Here is a 22,824-nt window from a genome sequence, read left to right as displayed (position 1 = left end):
GGAAAAAGTCAAATTTTCGTGATTGGGAGCTTCAAGTTGGTTATTTCAAAATTTAAACTTTAATGTCACAATAATCTTCTTTGCCGCACAAGGTGTTTGTGAGTGAAATATGACAAAATTGTAGCAACAGGCATGTCTGTAATAACACAACTATGCAATAAAAAAAAATATATATATATAACCCATAAAACATGTGAAATTCTGGCTGCAGTGTTGGACGTACTGACATGATGCTCAGGAAGATGGTCAAGTTCAAGCCCTTACAGTTGCTCTTTATTTTAAGGTCAGTGGAAGTCATGTGGCTCTAAAGGGTACAAATTTAAATTTACCACATCTCAGAGTAGAACCATTTTATTAAACAACCAAATTCTGGTCCGTATATTTAAAACAGTTGAATTCTGATGAGAAGCAGTAAAATGCAAAATTTGCCAGTCACTGAAGATGACAGGCAAACCTGAACACCTTACAGCTACCACAAGGGAGGAGACTGAAGACCACAAGGCTAACTGTGGAAGTTAGTGGTACATCCAGGAGGTTCTCTACAACCTTCCCTTCCTTGAAGTCCTCTGATGCTACATAGGTCATACATGGACTGACCATGTTTAAGGAAAGGATGAGTTGCCCACAAAGGTAAATTCAAGAGTCACTGCCATGTCACTGATGTTCTCCAGGGAAGGGGTGGTCACAGTGGTATTCTCAGAGGGAGAGGCACTCACGAAGTCGTCTTGCAGGTCATCATCTGGAGTGGATTCAGCAGTCTCCTCTTCAGAAGGAGTAAACGCCACAGGAACCACCAGCACGGTGATGTTCTCTGAAGGTGTGGGCATGAAGTCCTCCTGCATTTTGGCCGGAGTGATCCATGATTCGGTCAAGTTTTCTGAGGGAGTCACCGCCACAGTGATGTTCTCCAGGGAAAAAACAGCCGTGAGAAGTTGTAGAACGTCTTCTGGGGCATTCCATGTATCATTTGTTCTTTCTGAGGAACTATATGGCACAGTGGTCTTCTCAGATGAAGGGGTGGTAACAAAGTCCTCTTGCAGGTCATCATCTGGAGTGGATTCAGCAGTCTCCTCTTCAGAGGGAGTAAACGCCACAGGAGCCGCTGACACAGTGGTGTTCTCCAGGGAAGAGTCGAGGAGCGTCAAGACCTCATGCAAGGCAGTGGTGTTCTCTGAGGAAGAGGGGAAGTCCTCTTTGATTTCAGTGCTTTCTAAGGAAGTGGCGACCACAGAGTCAACTGGAACATCAGTGAGGTTCTCCAGGGGAAACCCTAGGACGTCTGCTGGAGTAGCAAACAGATCACCTGTGGTTTCTGAGGGAGTAGATACCACAGGCACAGCAGTGAAGTCTACAGAGGAGCCCACGTCAGAAACAGACTGTCCACTGGTCACTGGGGCAGGAGCACTGAGGACCTCTGAGGCAATGGTGGAGTCAGGAACAAAGACAGTCTTCACGGCATCACCAGAGGACCTTTTAACGCTGCCTTTTAGCCCAGAGCTTGGATGAAGATGCTTGTTCTCAACATGTCCTAGATAAAGAAGGAGAAAACTGTCTTAGGAGGCAATTTTACTGACAAACATTCCTGAGTAAACCAGGGACACAAAATCCAAACTCACCAGCAGCTGCAAGCAGCACCAAGACCACAAAGACTAAAGCCACCATCTTGAGCAGGAAGCTGACGTACCTTCTGTCCTCCATGAGTGTCTTTTAAAAGGCCAGTAATTAGCAGCAAATGGTCCTCACCTGGCACCCCTCACCTGGCGCCCAGGGCTGCAGTCAGGTGTGCTGGATTAGAGGAGATACCTACTGATCAGCGTTTCTCCATCCTGCTCCTGGAGGACCTGCTGCTGCATTATGAGGCTCAGGCTTTCTTCACTGAGAATATCCAACGTCCTCCTGTTATTCACGATATGACAGTTAATTAATTTGATAAATTATCTGAGGGGTTTATGAGGAGGAAACAGAATCAACAGTTTATATTGAACAGGAATGGGGGGAAGTAAGCTGATAAAACATCTAGAAGGTTGGAAGATTAATGTTGGAAGAAGGAGGTTCAATTCTTCAATAAAAAAACAATTCAGAGCAAAGTTTATTCTCAGATTTATTCTAAAAGTCGGCGACGGTCTGGATATTCTGCAACTTTCCTCAACTATAAACCAGAACATCTAGGAAAGGACCCTGGACTCGGATGTCCCTTTTAGATCCGGTAACTTGGATCTGGGGAATATTTGTAATCAAAACCCGTATTTCAAATAATCCCATCAGCCGGTAAAAATGTGATGGTGAAGAAGCGGCCACAACAAGAAGGTCCCGGGCTGCAGGACCTTTACGATGTTTCCCGAGATCCTGCAGGTAAATCCCATTATTCCAGGAACCTGATCTCCCTCGTTAACATTCAACTTTCACGGATTTATCTCCAGTTGTCCTCTTCTGGAAATGGAGTTACTGGGAAAGAAACTGGTGATTCTTCATGACAGACATGTCATTACTGACACTTTCTGTGTAGAAGATCTGTATCTGCAGGAGCGCTAGAGATGTCCAGCAGGTGGCGCTGCTCGGTCCTCTACAAGCACCACACCAGCCTCAGATTACTGACTGGGCACAGAAATATCTTGCATTTTATTTTAATGTTCAGAGTTAAAATGCAAAGACAAAAAAAGATCAAATTCAGTTGTGAGTCGTGCTGCTTTTGCTGAATTATTAATGTGAAGTGATGAGTGATAAAGTGACGTGATTGTCACTTGTGATACACAGCAGCACAGCACACAGTGACATTTGTCCTCTGCATTTAACCATCACCCTGAGTGAGCAGTGGGCACCATGACAGCAGTGTGTGGGGACGGGACCTTCTTCAAGGGGAACTCAGTGGCACCTTGGCCGATTACCGGGCCACTTCCTTAACCAGTAGGCCACCACTGACCCAGGAATAAAAATATCAATACACACGTTATCACAATAAATCGCCATATAATCGTGTCGGTGATACGTATCGTGAGATCGTTGCCAGTGGAAGACCTGCAGCCTCCTGACCAGCATCTTCCATCCAGAGCTTGTTGGTGGAAAAGAGACCAGAAGAAGCTCCTCACTGGTGTTCAAGTTGTGACGGGTTCACGTTGACGTCCACCAGCGTCTAGAAATTTGTGTACAGACCAGTTTATTTATGGTTATAACTGTGTTCAAATCTACATGAACTAAGTCCTCCTTAACCTGTCAGCATTTACCAGACGTCCTTATCCAGAGCTACAGGGACAGTCCCCCCTGGAGACACCCAGGGTTAAGTGTCCTGCTCAGGGACACGATGGTAGGAAGTGGGGTTTGAACCTGGGTCTTTGTGCTCTTCTGGTTCAGAGACGAGTTAAAACCCACTAGGCCGCTAGCTGCCAGTTTCTTGCTTCTCAGATCTTTTGGACTTTTTGGAAATTGGTTTGTAAGACCTGACCGGACGTCTGTCCACCGTAATTCTTTTCATGGAAACGCTCTGCGGTGTAAATTTGACTCTGGACTTTTCCAGATGTTGAAACAGGGCGCGGCCGCGTTGTGGTGACGGAGCATGAAACGGTGACGGCGGAATCTTCACGACACGATCTTCAGCCCAGGCTGCGGTAACGGACACCTGCAAACAGTCCACACCGACAGTAGAGGTCACTTCCTGACCTGGCAAAGACCAGGAGCTGCTGACCATACCGAGTAGCTCCTGGAGAGCCGGTACCTACACAACATGGCTTTTATAGGTCAACAACGTTCTCAACACCTGAGGAAGGAGACGCCTGATCTCCAGTCATCATGTAGAAGAAAATCAATTTCTGTCCAGTCACTTAGATACAGAAGACAATGGAGAAGCAGCTCAGAGAACAAGTTTAATAAAACAGCAGGTTCTACACAAATTCTGGATCTGTACCATCAAACAGCAGCATGACCGATAAAAACAGAAATAATGTCCCTGTGAAGATCACTGGCTTCTACAAGGAGGGAGGAGATGTGGAGATTACAGAGCTAACTGTGGGAGGGGGTGGTAGCAATGTCCTCCTGCAGGTCATCATCTGGAGTGGTCCATTCAGCAGTCTCTTCTTCAGAAGGAGTAAACGCCACAGGAGCTACCGGCACGGTGATGTTCTCTGAAGGTGTGGGCATGAAGTCCTCCTGCATTTTGGCCGGAGTGATCCATGATTCGGTCAAGTTTTCTGAGGGAGTCACCGCCACAGTGATGTTCTCCAGGGAAAAAACAGCCGTGAGAAGCTGTAGAACGTCTTCTGGGGCATTCCATGTATCATTTGTGCTTTCTGAGGAACTATATGGCACAGTGGTCTTCTCAGATGAAGGGGTGGTAACAAAGTCCTCTTGCAGGTCATCATCTGGAGTGGATTCAGCAGTCTCCTCTTCAGAGGGAGTAAACGCCACAGGAGCCGCCGACACAGTGGTGTTCTCCAGGGAAGAGTCGAGGAGCGTCAAGACCTCATGCAAGGCAGTGGTGTTCTCCGAGGAAGAGGGGAAGTCCTCTTTGATTTCAGTGCTTTCTAAGGAAGTGGCGACCACAGAGTCAACTGGAACATCAGTGAGGTTCTCCAGGGGAAACCCTAGGACGTCTGCTGGAGTAGCAAACAGATCACCTGTGGTTTCTGAGGGAGTAGATACCACAGGGGCCACCGGCACAGCAGTGAAGTCTACAGAGGAGCCCACGTCAGAAACAGACTGTCCACTGGTCACTGGGGCAGGAGCACTGAGGACCTCTGGGGCAATGGTGGAGTCAGGAACAAAGACAGTCTTCACGGCATCACCAGAGGACCTTTTAACGCTGCCTTTTAGCCCAGAGCTTGGATGAAGATGCTTGTTCTCAACAGGTTCTAGATAAAGAAGGAGAAAACTGTCTTAGGAGGCCATTTTACTGACAAACATTCCTGAGTAAACCAGGGACACAAAATCCAAACTCACCAGCAGCTGCAAGCAGCACCAAGACCACAAAGACTAAAGCCACCATCTTGAGCAGGAAGCTGACGTACCTTCTGTCCTCCATGAGTGTCTTTTAAAAGGCCAGTAATTAGCAGCAAATGGTCCTCACCTGGCGCCCCTCACCTGGCGCCCAGGGCTGCAGTCAGGTGTGCTGGATTAGAGGAGATACCTACTGATCAGCGTTTCTCCATCCTGCTCCTGGAGGACCTGCTGCTGCATTATGAAGCTCAGGCTGGAGATAAAACCAGGAGCAGGAAGGAGAATCCAGGCCAGGAGACGCTAATGCCTGTAAAATGGTGGATTTTTATTTATTTCGGCTGCAGTAAAATGTCCTTGTTTGGTTTGGAGGATTATTTTTAATTCACACCGTGATTTCTGTGTGTCTGTCACCAGGCCGGTGACGGTACGGTTGTTGCCAGAATCTCGTTTTATATTATAGACGATTTAGTAACATTCAGTTCATGGCGTCTGGCGGCAAAACAGCTGCGTTACTCAAACTGTCCAGTTAAAACGGCTTTTAATGTCCAACCTCTGCCGGTCATCGGTGATCGGAGATGTCAAGTCATGGTGAACGTTCGGTAAAAACACGGCTGCAGATGATCGAGGGCGGCCTGTCTTACTGACCAGGCTACAGTCTTCGTCTTTTATCTCCTATCCTCTTCCTCACAAGCCACCTGCATGTCCCCTCTCTCCCCACAGCCACGAAGCACCCAGGCCGGGGTTACCAGGGGTACCAGGGGTACCAGGGTAACATTTCTCTTTACTTTACTTAGCAGACGCTTTTATCCAAAGTGAATTTCTCCATTTCCACTTTAGCTAAAGTATTTATTTTCAAATGTAGTTAATTATTAAAAATAAAAGAAAAGTAATTTATTGTGGTTCTAATGTCTAATTTGAATTGGATGTTCTGGCAGGGGGACCTCCTGCCATCCACCCCATGGTAGAACAATCCTCCTCTGGCCCGTCATTGATGGAAGACCGACTCTCGGCAGTTGAACGTCACCAAGACAAAAGAAGTAAAGTTGCGGTTGTGGAGGACTACAGGTACCCACGGGTTCTGGTCCACGAGCACAGTCCCGACCTACTGAGGAGGCTCAGGTCCTTCAGCGTCTGGAGGACCATGCTGTGTAGGTTCTGGCAACAGACTGGATAAAGTGATCAGGAGAGCTGGGTCGGAGCTGGAGACTCCATCCCAGCAGCACAGTAATCATGCTCCAGGAGAACCGCAGTATCGGATGCGTATTGCAGTCATATCCATATTGCCGTGCTGTACATGTACATTTTGGTGTAAATGGAGGTTGTACTGTAGTGAACTGCGCTGGGCACGTAGAGGAACCTCCCTCTGGATTAATAAAGGTCAACTCGTATCTCTTGTTTCAGCAGTTGATACATGTCTCCACTCTTCTTCTTCTTCTCCTCTTCCTTCGGCTAACCGCACTGGTGCCGGACCACAACCAGCCCGGCGTGGAAAATCGGGATCAGATAAGACAAAAACCTTAATTAGTCCCACATGTCCCGGGGGCCGGAAACCGTCCTCAAAGTTGACTTTTACGTACAGAACCGTGAACGTCTTCGACCTCTGACCTCTGATACGGACGATAAAGGAGGCAGGCGCTCAGATTAGACCCATTTTAATAAACAGCAGGTTTTACACAGAAACAGGATTCTGGATCCGGACCATGGAACGGATGAAAGGTGACTGTGGTGGTGATGACGATGACGATGATGGAAAAGCCAAATTCTCTAGCGTGCAGCTACCATAAAAAGAGCACTGTGCTTCCTACAGAGCCAAGATGGCGCACGGCGGCCCTCCAGATGCCATCGTGGTGAGTTTGGTAAAGAACGGCGAGGCTCCGCCTGCAGGCTCCCTCAGTGCAGCGCGGTGGCGGGCGTGCAGTCGCAGAGGGCCTTCTTCTCCGCCCTCAGCACCAGGCTCTCGGTCTGGGGGACGGACAGAGAGAGGCGGGTCAGGAGGGAAAGCGGGCCCGGCCGCCGCCACGCCCACAACTCACCCGCGAGTCCAGGCTGAACGCCGTCTTCTTCAGGTCCTGCAGTGCCCGCTGCATGAACTCGAAGGCGTGGCAGTCCACACAGGGCCGACCTGTGCAGAATGGAGGAGCCTGTCAATCATGCCAACAGGCCCCTCCCCCTCTTAAAATCAGAAATAATAAAAACGTCCCGTCTTACTCTCGGCTGGAATCACGGTCCCGGAGTCCTGCTCGGCGCTCACGCCCTGGATCTGGAGCATCATCACCGCCATCATCATCATCAGCACCACCATCATCATCAGCTGCACACGGGAGGACATTTCGGCCTGGGAGACACAGAGACGCGGTCACCGCCGTCCACCATCGTCCTCCTCATCCCCACCTTCATCATCACGTACCTGCTGCTGCTGATGAAGGTCGCGGAGAGGAGACGCGGTCCGTCCGAGTCCGATACAAAGAGGAGAACCGCTGCTGCGCGCCGATTGGCCGCCGGCGGCCACGTGACCGCAGCGATGACGTAGCGCGTCGGGTCACGTGGCCGGTGACGCCGGCGCGCGACCCTGAAAGGCGGCGCGCACGCCACGCCTCCGTTTTGTCCCCCAAGATGGCGTCGATGCGGGACAGCGACACCGGCCTGTGGCTCCACAACAAGCTGGGCTCCACGGACGAGCTGTGGGCGCCGTCCAGCATCGCGTCGCTGCTCACGGCCTCCGTCATCGACAACATCCGCCTCTGCTTCTCCTCGCTGTCCCCGCCGGTCAAGCTGAAGCTGCTGCTCGGGATGCTGCATCTCCCGCGCCGCACGGTGGACGAGGTGGGTCCCGGTCCCGGTCCGGTCCTGGGAGATATTTCGGTATTTACGGGGCGGGTCCTAGTCAACCAAGTGAAGACATGTGGACATTTTTCACGTCTGGCTCTAACTTACGGATGTAAGTGGTGGACCTGGAGGGGACCAGGAGGGGACGCGGAGGTCCTTGGAGGGACCAGGATGGGGACCGTGGGGGGACCAGGATGGGACGTGGGGGGTATCAGGATGTGACGTGGAGGTCCGTGCGGGGCGGGAGGGGACGTGGACGTCCGTGGCGGGACCGGGAGGGGACACGGAGATGTAAGACAGCTGTCTTCTCTGCTCAGATGAAGGACGCGCTGTCCGAGATCATCCAGCTGGCCACGGTCGACTCGGAGCCCTGGGTCCTCATGGTGGCCGACGTCCTGAAGTCCTTCCCGGAGACGGGCTCTCTCAACCTGGACCTGGAGGAACAGAACCCCAACGTGCAGGACATCCTGGGGGAGCTGAGGGAGAAAGGTTGGTGGGGGTCAGGGGTCATGGTCCCCTTGTCCTGACCGCAGTGCTCCATTTCGACTGTGTGCTTGTTGTCCCCCTGCAGTGAGCGAGTGTGACGCGTCCACCATGCTCCCTCTGGAGTGCCAGTACCTGAATAAAAGTGCCCTCACCACGCTGGTGGGTCCCCTCACGCCGCCAATCAAACACTTTCAGCTCAAGCGGAAACCCAAGAGCGCCACCCTGAGGGCGGAGCTGCTGCAGAAATGTGAGCGTCGTGGGATGAAGACGAGAGCTCCCGGGACCGACTGATGATCGTCCCCTAAAACGTGTGTGTGTGTGTCCCAGCTACAGAGACGGCGCAGCAGCTGAAGAAGACGGCCGGGGTTCCTTTCCACGCTAAAGGCCGAGGCCTGGTGAAGAAGCTCGACACGACCAGTCAGTTCCAGCCCCTCGCTGTGTGTGTGTGTGTGTGTGTGTGTGTGTGTGGTGTGTGTGTGTGTAGTGTCTCGCCGTGCGTCCTCCATGTTCTAGAACGTTCTGGTGCTCTACGCCCGAACATGATGGTGGAAACGGCGTCTTTAAATGAACCTGTTCGGCGTCGTCATACGTTTAACAGTTTTCTTTCGAGTAACCGAGAAGCGTAAGATCCCTGGTGGGCGTGTCTTGTGGGGTGGGCGTGTCTTGTGGGGTGGGCGTGTCTTGTGGGGTGGGCGTGTCTTGTGGGGTGTGTGTAATCAGTGTCCCTGTCTGCAGCCCCTCTGAAGGGAATTCCTAAAGCTCCGTTCCGCAGCCCGACCACGCCCAGCATCTTCAGCCCCCCCAGCACCAGGACGCCCATCGCCCCCCCGCGCACGCCCCTGCGCAAGGAGCGCGGCGTCAAGGTAGCGCCCCCTGCTGGCCGCCGTAGTCTCCGTATTCTACACTGCTGGAGATACAGAAGATTGAAGATCATATCTCACGTCTGGAAGTTCTTCATCAGATCTGATCGTTTGAGGGAAGCAGACACACGGAGGCCGTTTATAATAATGACGAGCAGTCGTTTCATAGCAGCCGCTTTATATATCCGGGCCCAGGTTGCTCCTCACCTCACAAGCATGTGTTCAGGCTCAAGATATTTTTTTACTTTCAATTGAATACATCTGATAATAATAATAATAATAATAATAATATATGAATTGTATATAAAATAATATTGTATTTTAGAAGAGCATCTGGCCCTCAGAGTGTCTGCTGGCTCCTGTATTGCTCGTCAGTGTCCTTGGGGGCGGGGCTACTGTGGGGGTGGGGTCATCAGTGCTTATGTGTGTGTGTGTGTGTGTGTCTAGTTATTAGACATCTCAGAACTGGACATGGTGGGAGCCGGGCGAGAAGCAAAGAAGAGAAGGAAGACGATGGGTAAGGACACACACACACTCTCTCTCACACACACACACACACACACACACACACACACACACACACACACACAGACACACACACTCTCTTCAACTTCACTTCCTGTTTAATGTCAGATGTGGAGGCAGGAGAGAAGGCCGCTAAAGAGGAGCCGGTGGTGGAGAACGCCACGCCCGACTACGCAGCTGGACTGGTGTCCACACAGGTACACACACACACACACACACACACACACACACACACAATGTCCTCAAGTTAACACACTTTCCCTACAGAAACTGGGCGGGCTCAGCAGCGACAGCACCCTCCCCTCCACCAGCTACCTGCCGGCCACGCCCAGCATGGTGCCGTCCTCCTCCTACATCCCCACGCCAGAGTCTCAACCGGGTGAGACACCTGCACCCCAGACCTCCTCACGTCCCCATGTCCCGGCATTAATGCCTCTGTTTCCTGTGTCCCCTCCGCAGCGAACGCGGCGCCGTCGGGGCGGGACTCCCTTCAGTCCACGCGGCAGTCGGAGGAGTCCGCGGCACCGGGCGGGGCTCCGCTGTCCAGCCAGTTCAAGCAGCGCCCGCCCATGTACAACAGCAGCGCCAGCCCGACCACGCCCACCTCGCCCAGCCAGCCCACCAGCACCCCCTCAAACAACGCCCCGCCTCCCAGCGCCACGCCGGCGTTGGCGGAGACTCCCGCGGCCCCGCCCACCTCCGTTCAGCCGGCCCCCAGTCCTGCCCCCCAGGCACCACAGCCCAAAAAGAACCTGTCTCTCACGGTGAGTGTCCCACTGTCACCAGACACCCATGTCCAGAGCGCCTTACAGTCAGTAGGTACGGGGACTGTCCCCCTGGAGACGCTCAGGGACACAATGGTAGTAAGTGGGGTTTCAACCAGACATGCATGTCCAGAGCGCCTTATAGTCAGCAGGAACGGGGACTGTCCCCCTGGAGATGCTCAGGGACACGATGGTTTGAACCTGGGACTTGGGGGGTTGTAGGTGGTCCCCACTGTTCCTCTCCCACCATGTTGAGTTTCAGCTGCTGAAGGAGGTGAAACGTCTTCGTTCTCCCTGATTTTAATATGTCCTCTACAGAGGGAGCAGATGTACGCCGCGCAGGAGATGTTCAAGACGGCGAACAAGGTGACTCGGCCGGAGAAGGCCCTCATCCTGGGGTTCATGGCTGGATCACGAGGTACCGCCCCTTTTATATGGACGTGTTGATGTGTTGAGGGACGTGCAGAGGTGAACGTTTGTCACCTTCCCCTCAGAGAACCCGTGCCCGGAGCAGGGTGACATCATCCAGATCAAGCTGAGCGAGCACACGGAGGTCCTGCCCAAAGCTGATGGCACTGGCAGCACCACCATGCTGGTGGACACCGTGTTCGAGATGAACTACAGCACCGGCCAGTGGACTCGTCTGAAGAAGTATAAACCCATCACCAACGTCTCCTGAGTCCAGGAGGAGAGCTCCGGTCCAGAGGTTCCTCAGCCAGAAACCCATCAGACTCTTCCAATGAACCTGAACCTTCAGCATCAGATACATTCTCATGGTGGCCACACTGGGGACACAGGGTGGGTGTGGCCAGGGACCCTCTTCTTTGTCTTCTTTTGTTAAAGGACAGGTGACCTTTTGTCCCTGAATGTTTGTGGGGTTGGAGGTGGTGGTTTTGTTTTCTCTGATGACGTTATAAAGATTGTCCCACCCCATACCTTGTGGTTCTGCTGTGTCGTTGTCTCACTTCTCACTGAGATCTTTTCAGTTGGGTTCTAAATGTAGGATCAGGGAGGTTCTGGATCTGGACCATCAGCGGGAAGCTGCTGCTTCTACTGAGCAGGACAAGCGTCTAGTCTCTGGAAGGATTGGAATAGATGTCCTCTGGTGTTGATGTTCAGCTCTGCTGGATCAGTGCTTCCCAAAAGGATCATCTTATCTTCAAGAGATTCCTACGTCTATACAGAGATCACCTTGTCTCTTACAGGCCAAGCGTGAAAAGATACGGGGGGGGGAACAAATAGGACACTGGGTCAAAATGCCTAAAAGTATAAATGTAGATATTTTTGAGCTGTTCGATATCTCTGTCCGGAAGTTCAGGGATTTATTGTGTAAATTGAGACCAGTTTAATGACTGTTTCTCTGGATCCACGTATGATATAAAGTTGGCAGGTTCCGCGGGCGTGGACAAGTTCTCCATGTCCAGCAGCTGCTGTGAGATCTTTATACTGGAAATAAAGCGCATTGCCTGCTGGGAAAAGGTTTGTTGGAAAAAAGACGTCCGTCCCTGGGTGGGCTCGAACCACCAACCTTTCGGTTAACAGCCGAACGCGCTAACCGATTGCGCCACAGAGACTCGCGCGTTTCCCGCGCTGTAAAGGCGCTGAAATAACGAAGGGAGCGAGTTTCCGGTCCAGTAATAGTCACTTTAAAACGTTATAAATACGGCAGAACAAACGACAAATAGCGACCCTGGTGGCACATCGTGTGGACGGGGAACGTTTGGAGGACAGAGAGGAGGTTCTGGCGGGCGTCGAGCTCCGAGCCGCATGGTCCGGATCTGCAGCAGGGTCTGTTTCGCAGTAAAATCCATCACTCATCTACACGATGTTCTCTCCTGCAGAACCCACGCTTGTTGTAACCATGACCCAGAACTGTCCCAGAACGGATCTAAAACTGGTCCAAAACTGTCCCAGAACTGAACTAGAACTGATCCAGAACGGACCTAAAACTGATGTAAAAACTGACCCAGATCTGATCTAAAACTGATCTAAACACTGACCCAGAACTGATCTAAAACTGATCTAAACACTGACCCAGAACTGATCTAAAACTGATCCAAAACTGTCCCAGAACTGAACTAGAACTGATGTAAAAACTGACCCAGAACTGATCTAAAACTGATCTAAACACTGACCCAGAACTGATCTAAAACTGATCCAAAACCGAACTAGATCTGATCCAAAACTGAACGAAAAAACTGACCCAGATCTGATCTAAAACTGATGTAAACACTGACCCAGAACTGAACTAGAACTGATCCAGAACTGACCTGAAACTGGTCTAAACACTGACCCAGATATGATCTAAAAGTGACCCAGAACTGATCTAAAACTGATGTAAACACTCACCCAGAGCTGATTTAAAACTGATCCAGAACTGACCCAAAACTGACCCAGAACTGATCTAAAACTGATCCAAAACTGTCCCAGAACTGACCCAGAACTGTCCCAGAACGGATCTAAAACTGATGCAGACCTGACCTAAAACTGATCTAAACACTGACCCAGATCTGATCTAAAACTGATCTAAACACTGACCCAGAACTGATCTAAAACTGATCCAAAACCGAACTAGATCTGATCCAAAACTGAACTAAAAACTGACCCAGATCTGATCTAAAACTGATCCAAAACTGTCCCAGAACTGACCTGAAACTGGTCTTAACACTGACCCAGATATGATCTAAAACTGATGTAAACACTCACCCAGAGCTGATTTAAAACTGAACCAGAACTGATCCAAAACTGATGTCAAACTGATCCAGAACTGACCTAAAACTGATGTAAAACTTACCTAGATCTGATCTAAAACTGATGTAAACACTGACCCAGAACTGATCTAAAACTGAACCAAAACTGATCCAGAACTGACCTAAAACTGATCTAAACACTGACCCAGAACTGATCTAAAACTGAACCAAAACTGATCCAGAACTGACCTAAAACTGATCTAAAACTGATCTAAACACTGACCCAGAACTGATCTAAAACTGATCCCTCACTACTCCTCGCTCTGCACCTCGATCTCTCCGACCCTCCAGCACTGCTCCACTGCTACCACCATCTCTCGAGGTTCTAGGAAAGCTTTCATCTAGACTCTTCTATGGCTTGGAGACTAGGTGGTGGAATGAACTGTCAGGAGAAGTTGTACTAAAGTCCTCAAAACGAAAGATATAAACCTTCCTTTTTAAGACATTATACTGCTGGTATTTGCATTTTGAGTAACGGCGTCTGTAGATGTTTTCTGCGTGGTGCTACGCACTAACCGCGGCGTTCTCAGGATTTACACGGATTTTATAGATCCGCTTGAGCATCCTGAATCCTGTGAAATGGTGTCACCCTGAACACGATCTTAAAGGATGTGTGTATTGTTAGACGTGGGTTTAATCATCCCGATTGCCGTAGAACCTTTTGTCCTTTGGGGTCCAAATTTTACTTATTGAAAACATGCAGTATAAATCGTCAGTCAATTTTGGTCCAGCTTCGGTCTTGAAATTCAATTCGATAAAACTCTTTCATTAAATCTCTTTTAATCATGAACAAGTCCACATATTCTGATTTGCCTGGAGGTGACTGGTCAGCATCCAGGACGTTGTCCTGTGTGGCTGCATCCTGGATCTCTCCAGCCCCCGAAGGCCTCCTCCAGGTAGAGGGCGGTGGCCAGGGTCAGCCGGTCCTGGAGACGCCAGGCCACCACCTGCAGCCCCAGCGGCAGCCCCTCGCGGCCCAGCCCCAGAGGACACTGGGTGACCGGTAGGCCCAGGATGTTGAAGATGCCTGGCAGGAGGTTCAGACGTTTCTTTTACACGGAGGAACAAGCCCTCCTCTCCAGACACAGGTGCCTGATGGGAAAACGTACCGGTGTATGCGCAGCTGAAGGGATTTAGGAGAGGCTCGTGGTGTTTGGGCGCGAAGTACGGGTGGGACGGGTACAGCAGGACCCCGTCAGAGCCCAGCAGCTCCTCCAGCTGCTTCTCCAGCGCCTCCTTCTGCTGCCGCAGGAAGTGCGACGGGGCCGAGAACATGAACTTCTCGCTCAGCGCCACCCCTGACAAAAACACACACAGCCTTCCACCCACGAACAGCCATGTTGTGTGTGTGTGTGTGTGTGTGCACTGGTACCAATGGCTGCCATGGTGTGAGAGGATTTTCCCAGCATCCTCTTGACCAGCTCCCAGACAGGCCAAACTGGCGCCCCTCCATCCGCCAAGGCATTCGCAAACGACTGGGGGGGCTGCAGACAACGCAATGAAGAAGAGCTGGAGACATTATGGACTGAAGAAAAGCTCAGATATTTATATTTCATCTTCTTCTGTCTAGATTCTTCACTAGATGAAGTAGGAGAGATGATGTGACGAGCAAATACATATAAAAAGGTGAGGTTGTAGGAACATTTTCAATAGTCCATCACCACCACGACCACCACCAGCCTTCTCCTGGCCCTCACCCATCTGGACAACGCTGCTCATAGACTTTAGTTCAGAATCTCCAGCACCACCATACTGTACACACTGGATGAGGCAGCATCCAGAGATGATGAGATGATGGAACTTTCTACCTTTCCCTCCTTGTCCGGCAGGCCCAAGTATGAGTTCCAGATCTCAAAGCTGTACTTCAGCTGGGGCAGGCACAGCTCCTGAACTTTGACCCCCAAATCTGCTTCCAGCCGTTCCACCACCTGGAAGCACAAGACCATCTCAACAAGCATGAGCACGCAGACCTGAGGGACATTCTCAATGCTGTTCATCTCATGGCCACTAGATGCTGCTCGAGGAATCTGTTAAAGATCTCTCGTCCATGATGGACCTTCAGTAAACTCTGACCTGTCTCTGTGCCTGGATGAGCTGCTTGTCCACAGGAGGGACGTAGACAGAACCTCCATCGTGAGGGACAGAGAAGAAGCGAAGCTTTTTCAGGTCCACCGGCTCAGACAGATGCAGTCTGGGGACCAGATGAAATTGGCACATAGGAGTGTGTTCTAAATCTGTGTGTGTGTGTGTGTGTGTGTGTGTATACTTGTGCGCATTTGGTCCAGCCATGATCTCCAGCACGGGCAGCAGATCTTCTGCGTAGCGACACATGGGCCCAGTGCTGATGAAGTCCTCGTGGGCTCCAGATGCAGGAGGGTGCTGCCCATCATAAGTGACCATATCTGTAAACACACGCGGGGAATATTACACGGCGCCCACCATCTTCTCACCACTACACACGTGCTGGCGTACAGGGCGTGGTCTTGTGGCCAAAGATGCCGCTGAAGAACGAGGGCATGCGGATGCTGCCACCGATGTCGGAGCCGACGCCAATCACCGAGGCTCCGCCCCCCAGCACACTCCCCTCCCCTCCTGACAGAGGAGAGACAGCAGAGGGAAGGAGTGTCATGACGTTCCACCTTCTGGAGAAGGTGGTCCCGGTGAGAATGTTCTACCTGAGCTGCCGCCCGGGGTCCTTTCCAGGTCATAGGGGTTACGGGTGATGCCGTACACGTGGTTGTGGGATTCCATCCACATGCACAGTTCGCTGGTGTTGGTGACGCCCAGTGGGATGGCGCCCGCACGCTTCAGGCTGGCCACTGGTGGCGCGTCAGTGTTGGACACGACCTGCGCTCGTGACACCAGGCCTGTAGACAACGGCATTCCTGAGGAGAACATCACAGCAGGACTGAGAAGAGGTTCACATTGGGGAGTGTTTGGTGGCCAAAGAGCTGCCCACTGCTCACCAGGGTGATGGGTTAAATACAGAGGACACATTTCACCATGTCACCGTGTGCTGTGCTGCGGTGCTTCACGATGACAATCACTTCACTTTCACTTCATCAGCTTGGAATTTGAACCCACAACCTTCTGATTACCAGGCCACTTCCATACCTGGTAGGCCACCATTGTCCTGTCTGGTCACCTTACATTTACTCTGTAACACATGACTTTACTACAGTTGTCTTCAAAATAATAGCAGTGTGTTCAATACTGTGTTAAAATACTTTTTATTTCCATAGAGACAACTGGGACCAGAACACAATCTAGTTCAGAGTTGCAACTGCAACTAGAACCAGGAAATTTGACCACATCACCCCAGTCTTACAATCACTGCACTGGTTACCCATCAAATTTAGGATTGACTACAAAATCCTACTTTTAACCTATAAAGCTCTAAATGGTCTCGCCCCACAGTACCTGAGTGAACTTTTGGTTCCTTACGAACCGCCACGCCCCCTTCGATCAATGGGTGCGGGGTCACTACTGGTACCAAAGGTGCAGAAGGTCACAGCTGGGATCAGATCCTTCTCCTATAGAGCTCCGCAGTTGTGGAACAGCTTGCCGGGTCACTGTTGGGTCTGTTGGGTGCTAGTAGCCTAGCGGGTAACACACTCGCGGATGAGCCAGAAGACCCAGGTTCAAACCCCACTTACTACCATCGTGTCCCTAAGCAGGACACTTAACCCTGAGTGTCTCCAGGGGGACTGTCCCTGTAACTACTGGCTGGTAGTAGCCTAGCGGGTAACACACTCGCCCATGAACCAGAAGACCCAGGTTCAAACCCCACTTACTACCATCGTGTCCCGAAGCAGGACACTTAACCCTGAGTGTCTCCAGGGGGACTGTCCCTGTAACTACTGACTGTTAGTATAAGGGCGTCTGGTAAATGCTGGAAATGTAGATGTTGGATTTCTGATATTCTACTACACCTGCTGGTAAATGTAGAAATGTCTTTGATCAGGTTCGGGACGTCTGACTGCTCGTGATCTAGTAACATTTGCAGCATTTATCGTCAAACCAGCTGAAATATTCGTACAAAATGTCCTCAGATGAGCTCACGTCACGATCTACTGACACACCCAGGTGGCTAAACCCCGATCCGGCACCGATCCGAACCCGGGCGGAGCAGCGAACGGCCAATCACATCCCCTTTCACCCCAGGACTTTACCCTGCAGGGAGAAGGACTCTTTGACGGTCAGAGGGACGCCCAGTAGGGGACATCGCTGGCGCAGGGCTGCCAGTGACCCCTGACCCTCCTCCTGCTCCACCAGCCGGTCGGCCTGAGCGGCTTCCTGCAGCGCTGCGGAGAACCTGCTCGAGACAGGAGGAGAAGTGATGAATGATGGAGAAGTGGAGCATGGTGGGCGATCAGGGGAGGTTCTCACCTCTCCTTCACCACGGCGTTGACCAGAGGGTTGATCTCCTGGATGCGGTCGATGTACGCCTGCACCACCTGCACACTGGACACCTGATCTCACACACACACACACACACACACACAGAGCGAGACAGTTGTCCTCGTCCTCGGTCCAGCCTGGATAATTGTAATGAAGCCCATCAGCGCCCCCTGGGCTTTCACGCACCTCCCTGCGCCGGATCTTCTCTGCCAGTTTGGCGGCCGACAGCTTCAGCAGCGGGTCGGTGACCGGGGGGACCCTGGCCGGGCCGGCGGCAGGGCGCCACGCCCCCAACAGCCGCAGGGTCCCGAGCAGCAGCGAGACCCCCGCCCGCATGATCCAGGCCTGCAGTCGCTCCCAGCCGCTCAGCGCCATGCCACCGGGTAAAGTCCACCGCTGCTGCCGCCGCCGCGGCGGCTATAAAGTGCGGGCGTGGCACCAGACACCGACCCCGTGCTGTAAACACACCCCGTGATGGTGGCTTGCATCATGTGAACACCATTAATAAGTTATGGCCAGTTAATTACGTCCATCCGCTTCACGGTACTCCACCGCTCCTCAAACCACCAACTCCTCCGGCTCAAGCCGGAAAAATTGCTGAGAACCTTCTGAAAGACAGAAAATGAACATCTTTACCCGGGATCCTCCCCAACAAGATCCTACAACTCGTCCCTTCATCCAACCAAACCACCTGTTCACCAGATCCAATTCCTTCTGCAATGCTTCAGTCTCATGACCTCCACCCTTTCATCACATCCATCTTTAATAAGTGCATAATATCTGCTCTCGTCCCAACAGCCTTCAAAAAGGCCAGAATCATCCCATCGCCAACCCCTCGCATATCTCCACTGATAGACCAGCAGTCTCTATCCAACCTTTTCTTCCAGATATAATCATCGTTCCCTCTACCCAGAAGAACCTTCAGGACCCAACTCAGTCTGGTTTCAGAACCGAGGCTGGATTCTGGACATGACAGGGAAGTTACGTGCTGCCAGATCAGCAAAGTGGTCACCACTGGTCAATCAGAATTGGACACCGTCAACATCCTCAGGACTCTGGGAATTAGTGGCTGAAGTAACTTTAATTAGTAGCAAACTAAAACCAGGCTTTATAGTGAGGAAACGTTCCGGACACTTGGTTGGGTTCTCAGGTGTCAAGTGAACAGTATCTACAGATCGGGTCCACGTGAACCACACAACGGATATTTAAAGCGGTCATGAAAACCGCTCTGTATAAGAGAGTCTGGCGAATGCTGTAAATTTAAAATGTAAATGAATAAAATATAGGGCCGCGCCTCAGGTGGTGAATCGAACACCTGCAACCTTCTACTTTGAAGGGGTCGGCTCTACACACCTCTTCACAAGAGCACAAAAGACTTACTCATTTTTATTCAGAATTGAATTCTTTTCCCAAAGACCTATGTCTTGTATGGAGGTCAGGTTGAACTGTAAAGATGGAAAGACCACCTGAGACCATCTGAGCTGGTGGTGTTTTGAACCTGTGGTGTCCTGGCTTGGAAGAGACATATTTAGCACAGGACAGTCATTATGAGATTTTGTTGAGGTGATTCGAACCCGAGCAAAGAACACGGCCTTTTCATTTAAAAGTCTGACCTTAAGTAAATGCGCCACAGAAAGTGAAAAGTGACGTGAAGTGATTGTCATTGTGAAATACAGCATAGCACACATGGTGAAATGTGTCCTCTGTATTTAACCATCACCTTTTGTTCAGGGTTCGAACCCCCAACCTTCTGATTACGGGTCCAACACAGGTGGAAAGGAGGTCCAGACAACAGCTGGAAATTCTATGCTATTAGCAAGACGTCCCCAGTAAAGGCGTGGTTCTGCAGGTGGACACCACAGACCACTTCTCACTTCCTGTGCTTTCTGGCTGATGTTTTGGTCACTTTTGAATACTTGCGGTCTGGTGGTAGCAGGAGATGGAGTCTACAACCCACACAAGTGGCTCAGGTGGTGCAGCTCATCCAGGATGGTACATCAGTGCGAGCTGTGGCAAGAAGGTTCACGTAGTGTCCAGAGCATGGAGTTGCTACCAGGAGACAGGTACATCAGTAGGCCGTAGGAGGGCAACAACCCAGCAGCAGGACCCACCGCTACCTCCATCTTTGTACAAGGAAGAAGGGGAGGAGCACTGCCAGAGCCTGCAAAATTACCTGCAGCAGGCCACAAATGTGCATGTGTCTGCTCAAACAGTCAGAAACCAACTCTAATGTCAGGAGCAGAAACACAACATAATGGTGTTCAGGTCCACATTAATGCTACTGCTTGTAAAGTCCTGATCAATCCGCTTCATGTTGGATTAATGCGTCACACACACTGCACTGTATTATCACACGAGTGCAAAATCAAACAGTGTATGTCCAGCTGAGAAAGTGCTCATTTGGAAACTAACAGCGATTGGATGTTTTAGCTGGGGGGGGCGGTGAGTGGCGGTCTCAGCTACTGTAGTGAATTTTGTCGATATTCGTGTTGGCATGTTTTCATCAGTGTATGGATGTATTTAGTATAAAGTGTATGTGGTATATGATATACTATGATAATAATATCAGTAGTAGTGATATGACAGTATATCAGTGTGTGGATATATTTAGTATAAAGTGTATGTGGTATATGATATACTATGATAATCATGGTAATAGTAGTGATATGACAGTACTGATGTTCAGTTTGTAATGTGCCGTTTGGGGGGAGAAAAAGGCTTCAGATGTTGAGGTTGAGGTTATGTGGATGATCCTGGGGACAACATATTGAGGAGCCGGACTGCCAAAAACTGTTCCTCAACCTGGCAGATCTGGTGCTGATACTGCAGTATCGTCTTCAAGAGGGCAGGAGTGTGAAATGTCTATGTGAGAGGTGTGAGGAGTCCTGCACGACGCTATAGGCCTGACGGATGCTGGGTTTGGGAAATGTGTCCAGAAGTGGGGTAGAGGCATCCCAATGATGTTCTCAGCTGTCTTCACTACCCTCTGTAGGCTCTCGCAGTCTGAAGTGTTGCAGTTGCCGTACCAGACAGTGATGCAGCTGGTCAGGATGTTCTCGATGGTTCCTTGTAGGCTTCACGGATGTTGGTGTAAACATTGTCCAGACAGTTTCCACCTCTGGTAGCAAAGTTCACATTCTTAAAGAATCATGGGAGAACTGACTCCAGGTTTGCCTAGTTGAGCTCTCCAGCGATAATGAGGGTGCGGCATTCTAGTTTGCTGATGATCTAGTTTGCTGACCTCACCGATAAGACCTCGATCTGCCATGAACAGTGCTCACTCAGAGTTCACATAAACACACAGTCCACCTCCGCGGGCGTCCCTGTCCAATCCGTCCAACTGGATGGCGAGTCCACGATGTTCTCATGCAGCCATGTCTCAGTGAAAATGAAGACATCTCCCATGCGTGGCCTTCAACCTGGGCAGAATTCTGCATGCTGTAGGTTGTCCAACTGAATTGGACAACCTACATTTCATTTGACAGACAGGTGTGTGGATTTCGGACACATTTTTATTTTTATGGACAAATATGACCTAAAAATGAATTTGTGAAGCCTACATGTGCGCTTTGTTGTAGTGTTGAGATTTTATGGCAGATGAAGACTTTTCTGATGGACAATCATTTCATGTTTCGTGCCGTGAATCAGGATCTGAGGACTGTGGGTATTTTTTTATATTTACATTTTACATTTAAGGCATTTGGCAGATGGCCGTTATCCAGAACGACTTACAACGTGTTTTCAAGTTACCATCGATGAAGAGACCAATTCTGGTTCACTAGGACCCCAACTATGAATACAATCTTTTTATTCACTCTGTTCTAGTTTCTATACAGAAGAAGGTTACAAGTTCATCTAAATCTTCTCTAAAGAGGAAGGTCTTGAGCTGCCGTGTGAAGGTGCTCAGTGACTGAGCTGGAAGTTCATTCCACCACCGAGGGGCCAAGACGGAGAAGAGTCTAGATGAGCGTCTTCCTTTTACCTTCAGAGATGGAGGGACCAGGCGAGCAGTACTGGAGGCTCGGAGTATACCAGGTGCAGTGCGGGGTGTAATAAGGGCTGTGAGGTAGGATGGTGCTACTCCATGTTTGGCTTTGTAGGCCAGCATCAGTATTTAGAACCTGATGCGTGCAGCTACTGGGAGCCGGTGGAGGGAACGTAGCAGAGGCGCAGTGTGGAGAACTTGGGAAGGTTGAAGATCAGTCGTGCTGCTGCATTTTGTATGAGTTGTAGAGATCGGATGGAACATAGTGGTAGACCAGCTAGAAGGGAGTTACAGTAGTCCAGTCGTGAGATTACTACCCAGTAGTTGGGTGGCCTGGGTTGATAAGGGCGGATTCGTCTGATATTGTAGAGAAGGAATCTACATGAGCGGGAAAGATTGCTGATGTGAGTCGAGAAGGAGAGTTGGTTGTCTGTTGTTACTCCAAGGTTGTGGGTTGTTGTAGAAGGAGAGAGCTGTGAGTTGTCCAGGTAAATAGCAAGATCTGCTGGAATGAATATTAGTTCAGTTTTGGTGGGATTGAGTTGGAGGTGATGGGCTGCCATCCAAGACGAGATGTCGGTTAGACATGCAGAGATTTTGGAAGCAGCATGTTGGGCATGTTGGGGTTTTTTTTTGGGGTTGTCCAACAGAACATTTTGATAACAGAGGAACCTCCAATAATTGGTGGTCTTAAAGCAGACTCTGCTTTAGAACGTCTCCAGAATGTCTCTCTAAGCTCCTCATGTTAACACAGTTGTGGTTCAGTATCAAATGTTGAAAGTGCCAAAACTTTTCACCAGTTTTTGGCAATGAAAATTTCCGTCCTGGTAGAGATGATCCAGGTTTTAAAATCTGGTCAATACAAGGTATTAGTAAGGTGTCTATGAAGAAGGAAAATGTATGTCCTTTTTAGGACAAGGTTCGAAATTCTGGAGGAAGGTAAATAGCATGTTTAAAAGCTCAAAGTCAGACAAGGAGCCCCCATTTGAGACTGAGTCAGTACAAATGGCTGAGTAGACAATACATCACTCCAGTTACATTACACAACTTCAATTCCTGATGAATACTACATTTACGGCATTTACCAGACGTCCTTATCCAGAGCGACTTACAGTCAGTAGTTACAGGGACAGTCCCCCCTGGAGACACTCAGGGTTAAGTGTCCTGCTCAGGGACACAATGGTAACAAGTGGGGTTTGAACCTGGGTCTTGAACCAGGCTTCTAGCACTCTACTACAAATGTAAGCAAGAGAAGGGAACTTTATTCCAGTGTATGTGGGAATGTACTAAAGTTAACTGTT

The 22,824-nt window shown here is 50.3% G+C and overlaps 4 protein-coding genes and 1 non-coding gene across 5 annotated transcripts; 1 reads left to right on the top strand and 4 right to left on the bottom strand.

The window, feature by feature from the left end:
• Window positions 1-3,874: 3,874 nt before the first annotated feature.
• Window positions 3,875-6,418, bottom strand: LOC114772519 (flocculation protein FLO11-like). Its single transcript, XM_028965395.1, has 2 exons — window positions 4,930-6,418; window positions 3,875-4,841 (listed from the first exon to the last, which is right to left on the bottom strand). Exons 1-2 carry the CDS (start codon window positions 5,009-5,011, stop codon window positions 3,994-3,996), a joined length of 930 nt encoding a protein of 309 aa, XP_028821228.1. The 5' UTR covers window positions 5,012-6,418; the 3' UTR covers window positions 3,875-3,993.
• Window positions 6,419-6,562: 144 nt separating this feature from the next.
• On the bottom strand, window positions 6,563-7,441 carry nicol1 (NELL2 interacting cell ontogeny regulator 1). The gene is made up of 4 exons (XM_028965396.1): window positions 7,334-7,441; window positions 7,135-7,261; window positions 6,960-7,048; window positions 6,563-6,888 (listed from the first exon to the last, which is right to left on the bottom strand). Exons 2-4 carry the CDS (start codon window positions 7,253-7,255, stop codon window positions 6,817-6,819), a joined length of 282 nt encoding a protein of 93 aa, XP_028821229.1. The 5' UTR covers window positions 7,256-7,261; window positions 7,334-7,441; the 3' UTR covers window positions 6,563-6,816.
• Window positions 7,390-11,322, top strand: nelfa (negative elongation factor complex member A). The gene is made up of 11 exons (XM_028965394.1): window positions 7,390-7,749; window positions 8,070-8,241; window positions 8,324-8,485; window positions 8,566-8,655; window positions 8,974-9,101; window positions 9,546-9,615; window positions 9,732-9,820; window positions 9,891-10,002; window positions 10,083-10,387; window positions 10,706-10,805; window positions 10,882-11,322. The coding sequence occupies exons 1-11, from the start codon at window positions 7,540-7,542 to the stop codon at window positions 11,064-11,066; spliced, it is 1,623 nt and encodes a 540-aa protein (XP_028821227.1). The 5' UTR covers window positions 7,390-7,539; the 3' UTR covers window positions 11,067-11,322.
• A 565-nt stretch (window positions 11,323-11,887) lies between these two features.
• On the bottom strand, window positions 11,888-11,961 carry trnan-guu (transfer RNA asparagine (anticodon GUU)). Its single transcript has one exon. It is a non-coding gene; the product is annotated as a tRNA-Asn (tRNA).
• Window positions 11,962-13,814: 1,853 nt separating this feature from the next.
• Window positions 13,815-17,975, bottom strand: faah2b (fatty acid amide hydrolase 2b). The gene is made up of 11 exons (XM_028965387.1): window positions 17,725-17,975; window positions 17,527-17,609; window positions 17,310-17,452; window positions 15,813-16,022; window positions 15,610-15,729; window positions 15,404-15,539; window positions 15,211-15,328; window positions 14,946-15,065; window positions 14,510-14,621; window positions 14,247-14,435; window positions 13,815-14,164 (listed from the first exon to the last, which is right to left on the bottom strand). Exons 1-11 carry the CDS (start codon window positions 17,911-17,913, stop codon window positions 13,965-13,967), a joined length of 1,620 nt encoding a protein of 539 aa, XP_028821220.1. The 5' UTR covers window positions 17,914-17,975; the 3' UTR covers window positions 13,815-13,964.
• Between the last annotated feature and the right edge of the window lie 4,849 nt (window positions 17,976-22,824).

This window comes from Denticeps clupeoides, unplaced genomic scaffold (assembly GCF_900700375.1).
Source record: "Denticeps clupeoides unplaced genomic scaffold, fDenClu1.1, whole genome shotgun sequence".
Classification (NCBI taxonomy): Eukaryota; Metazoa; Chordata; class Actinopteri; order Clupeiformes; family Denticipitidae; genus Denticeps; species Denticeps clupeoides.
Note: the sequence above shows the minus strand (reverse complement) of the source record. Positions and strands in the feature narration are given on the sequence as shown.